At 33.6% G+C, this 6948-nt stretch overlaps 1 protein-coding gene across 1 annotated transcript; it reads left to right on the top strand.

The window, feature by feature from the left end:
- LOC107641623 lies at positions 3148-6436 on the top strand. The gene is made up of 5 exons (XM_016345106.2): positions 3148-3328; positions 4002-4119; positions 4701-4800; positions 5393-5479; positions 6139-6436. The coding sequence occupies exons 1-5, from the start codon at positions 3268-3270 to the stop codon at positions 6277-6279; spliced, it is 507 nt and encodes a 168-aa protein (XP_016200592.1). The 5' UTR covers positions 3148-3267; the 3' UTR covers positions 6280-6436.

Below are 6948 nucleotides of genomic sequence, written 5' to 3'. Positions count from 1 at the left end.
TCTAATCATCTCTCTCTTTTTTCTATCTCTCCTCCTCTCTCTCTCCCCTTCTCTATCTCTCTCCTCTCCTCTCCTCTCCTTCTCTCTCTCTCTCTCCCATATCTCTCTCATTTTTTCTCTCTTTTTCCTTCTCTCTCTCTCTCTCTCCTTTTTTCTTCCCTTCTCTTTCTCTCTTTTTTTCTCTCTTTATCTCTCTCGCTCCTCTCTCTTTCCTTTTCTTCTTTCTCTCTCTCTCTCTCCCATTTTCTCTCTCTCATCTTCTTCCTCTCTTTCTTTTCTCTCCTTCTCCTCTTTCTTTTCTTACTCTCTCTTTTCTCTTTCTCTCTTAACCTTCTCTCAATCTCTATCCCTCTTCTATCTCTTTTCTCTCCTTCTCTCTAAATCAAGAGAGAAGAGAGAGAGGAGGAGAAGATAGAGGAGGAGAAAGAAAAAAGGAGAGAGATAAAAAGAGAGAAGAAGGATAGGAGAGAGAGAAGAAGAGAGAGAAAGAGGACAAAGAGGGAGAAAGAGAGAGGGGGAGAGAGAGAGGATGGAGAGAGAGACAGAAAAAGAGAAGGAGAGAGAGAAAAGAGAGGAAGGGAGAGAGAAGGAGAGAGGGAGAGAGAAAGATGGAGGGGAAAGAGAGAGCATGGGGAGAGAGAGGGAGAGGAGGATAGAGAGAAAGAAAGGGGAGGAGGAGAAAGAAGGGAAGGAGAGAGAGAGAGATAGATAGAGAGGAGGGGAGAGAGAAAAGAAAGAGAGGAGGAGAGAGAAAATGGGAGAGAGAGAGAAGAGGAGAGAGATAGAGGAGGGGGGAGAGAGAGAAATGGGAGAGAGGGGAGAGAGAGAGAGGAAGAGAAAGAGAGGGGAGGGGAAAGAGAGAGAGAGAAAAGGAAGATGGAAGAGGAGGGGGAGAGAAAAGTAAAGAGATGGAAAGAAGGAGATAAGAAAAAGTTACTCGTATCATTTAGAAAGAAAATTATTTATATTAAAAAATTATTTATAGAAAATACTGAAAAGAGATAAGAAAGAAAAAGGAACGAAAGCAATGGAAGAGATTTCATTATTTATAAATGTTACTCGTATTATTAGAAAGAAAAAGAATTTAGATTAAAAAAAGGTTTAAAAATTTGGATTTTTGTATGTAAAAATATTAATTTGTGTAAATATATATTTTTATATGTAAAAACCAATTTTATAATTTATAGTATAAAAACCAATTTTTTAGTATAAAAATCGGTTTTTTAATATAAAAACCGATTTTTCTATATAAAAATCGGTTATTTTTTAAAAATTGATTTTTGCTTTAATAACCAGTTAAAAATTGGTTTTGAATTTTACTAATCGGTTAATAACCGATTTTATCATGTAAAATCAATTTAGTTAATTAATCAATACTATATTTTTGGTTAACTAAAAAATTGGTTTGATTTTTGTATTAACCAAACTATAAACACTCCTAGATAGTAGTATATGTAGTTAAGCAGTTAGAGTAGCTAAGCGGTATATGTAGTTAAGTAGTTAGAGTAACTAAGCTTATGATTCTGAAACAAGTTATATATATAAGTGTAACGTGTACTTGAAGTAAGGCCATGATTCTGAAATTAGAGTTCATATTCAGAAGATCCCAAAATTTTGCTCATGCAATCTCTCTTCTCTCACTTAATATAATTTAGAATATGTTAAGACTTAATATAATTTAGAATATGAGAATACGTCACTTCAAACCATGTCTATATGACTAAATATATGTGGGAAGAGAGAGTAAGTTATCTTGTTTTTTCGCTTTTAATTTGTGAGTTATAGGATGAAAAAATTTTAATTTATTATAATATAAAATTAAAAGATTAAGTCAATTTTAGTATTAATAAGTTTTAAATAGGCTCATTTTTTTGGTTATTGGAGAGAAGAATGTGTTGTACTGAGCTATGGGATAAAGGGGTGCTTAACGTTATTGTGGGACAGAAATTTCTGACATGCTAAGGTAACAAGTCGGACCATGCGACTTGTATGAGAGAGAAAATAGAATTTACAAATCGGACGGTCCGATTTGCAAGGAGGAAAATTCGAATTTTGAATGTAGCAAATCGGACCGTCCGTTCTGTTTTTTTTTTTATATATAAATTGTTAATCAATTCGAACCGTCCAAATTGTATAGTTTAATTTTTTTTGAATTATCTGAAACTACTCGATAGGTCCAAATTGTGCAGATGCATTTATATAAAATTGGGCAACACAATAATAAGGGAGTAGGTAGTCTAATTCAAACATTACCATTGAATTAAATTTTCTCTCTCTCTATATATATATATTTCTAACTATTAGTTACTTATTATCGTTTCTTAACTTTCTAACTATTAAATTTTTAATAATAATAATTATAATTTTCAATTAATAATAATAATAATAATAACAATAATAATAATAATAATAACATGTATAAACATTCTCAGTTTTCACGTTGAACTAGTAGTACTAACAGCAACAACAATTACTATTATAACTCTCAAATACTAAATCGGAGGGTGTGACTACATGCAGCAAAGCCTTATGCTGGGTTATGGGGCACAGTTGCGGGGAGCAACATCAACGCAACATGTGGTGGGAGAGGGACAGATCGAACCCTCCGATTTGTTGCAACAATGCGGACCCTCCGATTTGGCTTCGAAATTTCGGACCGTCCAATTTGTCTATAACTAATCCCACAAATTAGTAAAGCTCACCTGCACCCCCATATCCCCGTCCTACCCCAATCCTTCCTCCATAACAAAAATAAAAAGCGTTTTAAATACTATAAAGGATAACAAATTTTGTTTTTATAAATTATAATATACCACTAAACATAACATATAGAACTTTTTTCCTGAAGAAATATAATATGCATTGAAGTAAAAGCTTACTTTAGTCCTTAAAATATAAATCTAAGTCATCTTAATTCCTAAAATTTAACATCTTTTAATTCAAGAAATTACAAACCTTTTTTTTTTTGTCAAATGCACAAGACAAGACAATGATTAATTAATTTACACAAAGGTTTTTGTTTCTGGGCCACTAGATTTGCAATGTTTCCCCAAAAAGGGTGTTTGTGAGGTTTGGTCAGAGCCCAAAAGAAGAGCGCTCGTTATTATCGAAAGCTTGAAACTTGGAACAGCTGCGATATATACTCTTTCGGTTTCTACAAGGAACTAATGACAAGTTGACAACTTCCACTCCCATTTACGTAGGTTTTTCAGTTTTGCTCTGAACCTGTTTGCTGAAAGTCCAGAAAGAAAGAAAGAAAGAAAGAAAATGGCTGTTCTATCAGGATCAGTGGCCATGGTTAAGATTCCAGAGACTCGCTTTCTTTCAGGTTATTTCGTTATTCATTGTTATCATCGTCATTGCCGTAATGGGCACCCCTCAAAACTGTTCCTTTTTTTTTTCTGAACTACGCATTAATGTTTCTCACACTGCAAATGTATCTTCCGTGTTGTTCTCTATATCAGTTTTGATCCTATTTCCTCTGCTTTTGGTTTTGTTTTGTTTTTGTGATTCTCACTTTTCACATTTTTTTACTCTATTATTATGATTCCTGAATCCTGTTGATTTCTAAATCAAACAGAAAATGTGAACAAAATTTAAAGGATCTTTTAATTGATTGTGACTTAGCTGTCTAGCTCCAAACAATGGATAGCTTAATCAGAATCAAAACGTTAGGTTGAAATTTGATTTTCCTTGAGACTTGAGAGAAAGCGATTTTGTTGATGGCTCAAAAACTCAATGATCCACTACAATTGGTAAACAATGATTGGCATGTGACAAATTTGTAATGTCTTAGTGTGCTTGGTTTTGTTGAGAAGAATGACAGTGGCTATGTATCTTGATCTGATTGTGTACGTTGTCATTTGGAGGAGAATGTTGATACTCACATGCTTTGTTTTAATTTGCAGTTTGTCATTTGTCAACATGTTTTGAATTTAACATTAGCATTTAGCAACATTGCTGGAAGCTTGTTATTAACATTTAAAATGATTTAATTTCAGGTTCTTTATCAAAACCAATGGATAAATGCTTCTTGAAAATCAGCTCTAGTGCATGCTTTCCAGGTTCCTCTGTTAGGGCTAAAGCAACGCATAAGCTACCACTTGTAGTACAAGCCAGGTAAGACTCAGACGTGACTTTATGGTGCACCATTATTTTTTCACATGGTTATTGTTAGATATAAAACTGTTAGTGTGCCTGCACCTAGTAGATTAAGCTTTTGGTCGAGTTGGTCTTTGACAATTGACATGAGACTAGAACTTGTACGACATTCTTTGTTTTGAATTTGATCATTCTTACAAAAGTTGAAATTGAGACTTTCAACACAAGGTAAGAGATCGAGACATGCACTGCCGATGCTTCAAGCCCAAAGGGGTCTTGCATAAGGGGATATGATATATATAAAAATTATTTGTATTTCTTTCCTAACTGTTTAAGCTTTTGAGAGCACTGTTTCTTGACTACTATTTTTGGTATATAAACCTAACATATAATTTGCCAAGTGCCAACTAGACAACCCCAAATGTTGCAAACTAATGGCTATTCTTAGTTTGTTTTTTATTGTGTGTTGTGATCATTCATTGCTACTGTGAGTCATTTTGCATGTCTAAAGTAGTGATACAAGCATAAGATATCTTTCACAGTGGATATACTGGGATTGTGTTAACTTTATAGTGTTTTTAATTGCTGTGCTGGTACAGTGGAGATGCTGGAAGACAAAATAGTGGAAATATCTTTATTGGTGGCTTTGTATTGGGAGGACTGGTTGTTGGAGCATTAGGTTGTCTATATGCACCTCAGGTATGTCCTTCGAACCTGTTTTGTTCATTTTTTAAACTATTTGTTTTCTCTTCTTGAGTCATTTCATGATTTCACAAGGTATTTTGTTTCTCAGCTTTTTATCATTTATAAGTTTCTCACTATAACTACCGGAAAAAAAAAAATAGTATCCTCATTATCCATATATACATTCTGCTAAATTTAAAACAATACACTGCAGTCCCTTTTACTTTAACCCAATTTATGTATTACTCAAATCAGATGTGATCCCAGCAACTTAACTATACCTGCATCAAATTCAGTGTGATTTCTTCGTTTTCTATCAGCACATTTGTACCGAACTTGACTCTATTTATGTTGACTCCCTTCGGTGTCATAAAAACTGCTTCTACTTCTTTTTCACATTATTTTCCACTTGTATATATACACACACACAAAAACACACTCCATTTACTTGATAGCAGTGGTCATATATGTGTTTTTACATGAAACTTCTTTTATGAACTGCTCTTGAGCAGTATTTTATATGATGTTTTTAACTTAAAATGATTGTGTAATGTGTTTAGAGGCATATAAATATTTATCTTTGGCTTGCGTGTTATGAACTGTCCAGATAAGCAGGACACTAGCTGCAGCTGACAGTACAGAAATCATGAAGAAACTTCCGAAATTTATTTACGATGAAGAAAAAGCTCTTGAGGTCAGGAATTAACCCTGCAATTATAATTCATTTGAACCATCTTCATTGAGTATTTTTCTTTTTCTAAACGTGTGCGAAACAGGAATAATACGAGTCTACAGACTATACAATATAATGAATTTACCCCCTACCCATTTACAATAAAATCATTACTGTCAAGAGGTGTGTGGTTCATGAAAAGTTTTCACATTCTTGGGAATCTTATATTGTAAGATCATTCCGATATAAGATTTTTCGTGTAAAATTCCTAGGAATGTAAAAACATTCTTCTAACCACACGTTCTGTCAGTATTTCCCTGACGAAGTTTCAACAGAAATAAATTGCCGAAAATACTAGAATTTTGGTAGTTTCCATGGCATATACTAGTTGAGCAACGTAGCTGGTAAAGAAATGACTCTTGAGATTAAGCTTATAAATGTTATAATGCTAACTCTTAAGTAACACTGGCACATGCCATTAATTGATAATGACTTGTAAAGAGAATTTCTTTTACTAGTGGAGCAGAAGTTGTTGTTTGAATTTAGAACTTCTGATCTTTTTTACTAAAATTTTGAGTGGTCTATTTTCATCAATGGTGAACATATAAAACTTGTGTAAATTTGTTGTACGAAGTAGTACTGTATTTTAATTTTGTTGTTATCCACTGTGATAAAAACAGAGGACTCGCAAGATGCTGTCGGAGAAAATAGCCGAGCTGAATTCTGCCATTGATGGTGTTTCTGCACAGTTGAGGGCAGAGGAACCCACGGAAACAGACGGGTACGCCGCAAGGTCAGAGGAAGTCGAAGCATCTGTATAATGGATGAATTATTAGTGATTAGACCATATATTTAATTACAAATTATCGTATTCTTTTAATGATCTCAAAACATTATCATCAAGTACTGGATTTTAATGTTTTATTAGTGAATTTTGCTTATCATAATCAAGTAATCAACTATTTCTTTTCCCTCTGGTTGATTAACTTTGCATCACCAATAAAGCATGGTTCTTGCTGAACTTAGGTTGAATGGCACAACTAAGAACATTAAAATGATGACTCCATATTACATTTGCATTATTGAATCCCTTCAGGTACATGTTGTGTAGGATCTGAAGTTGACCCTACATAGTATGTTCCAAACATAAGGTTGGGATTCATGCATAGATGTTGAATTTTCCACAAGGTGATTCAACATCAATTCAGTTTTCATGGTTGGTTTGGTCCATAATTTTAATGTCAATGTGATTTAAATCTTGAATTGATATTTGTGGGGGAGTTTCATTTAACATTTTTTAGTGGTAACAATGGAATGGATTTGGATCCTCTAAAGTTTGAATTTCACTTTAGAGAGTAAAGTGTGATCTTCTACCCTTGAATAGTTTCTCTTTCATATTTATTCTTGGTCCCACCTATGAAATTAATGGTGAGAGATCATACTTTACTCTCTAAAGTGAAATTCAAACTTTAGAAGATCCAAATCCGGAA

This window comes from Arachis ipaensis, chromosome B05 (assembly GCF_000816755.2).
Source record: "Arachis ipaensis cultivar K30076 chromosome B05, Araip1.1, whole genome shotgun sequence".
Lineage (NCBI taxonomy): Eukaryota > Viridiplantae > Streptophyta > Magnoliopsida > Fabales > Fabaceae > Arachis > Arachis ipaensis.
Note: the sequence above shows the minus strand (reverse complement) of the source record. Positions and strands in the feature narration are given on the sequence as shown.

What these genes read in the sequence shown, in the direction of transcription:
- LOC107641623 (XM_016345106.2), top strand. Translation starts at nt 3,268, where the DNA reads ATGGCTGTTCTATCAGGATCAGTGGCCATGGTTAAGATTCCAGAGACT. An exon ending in AGAGACTCGCTTTCTTTCAG is followed by an intron (nt 3,329 to 4,001) that starts GTTATTTCGTTA and finishes ATTTAATTTCAG; the next exon opens with GTTCTTTATCAAAACCAATG. An exon ending in GTTGTCTATATGCACCTCAG is followed by an intron (nt 4,801 to 5,392) that starts GTATGTCCTTCG and finishes TGAACTGTCCAG; the next exon opens with ATAAGCAGGACACTAGCTGC.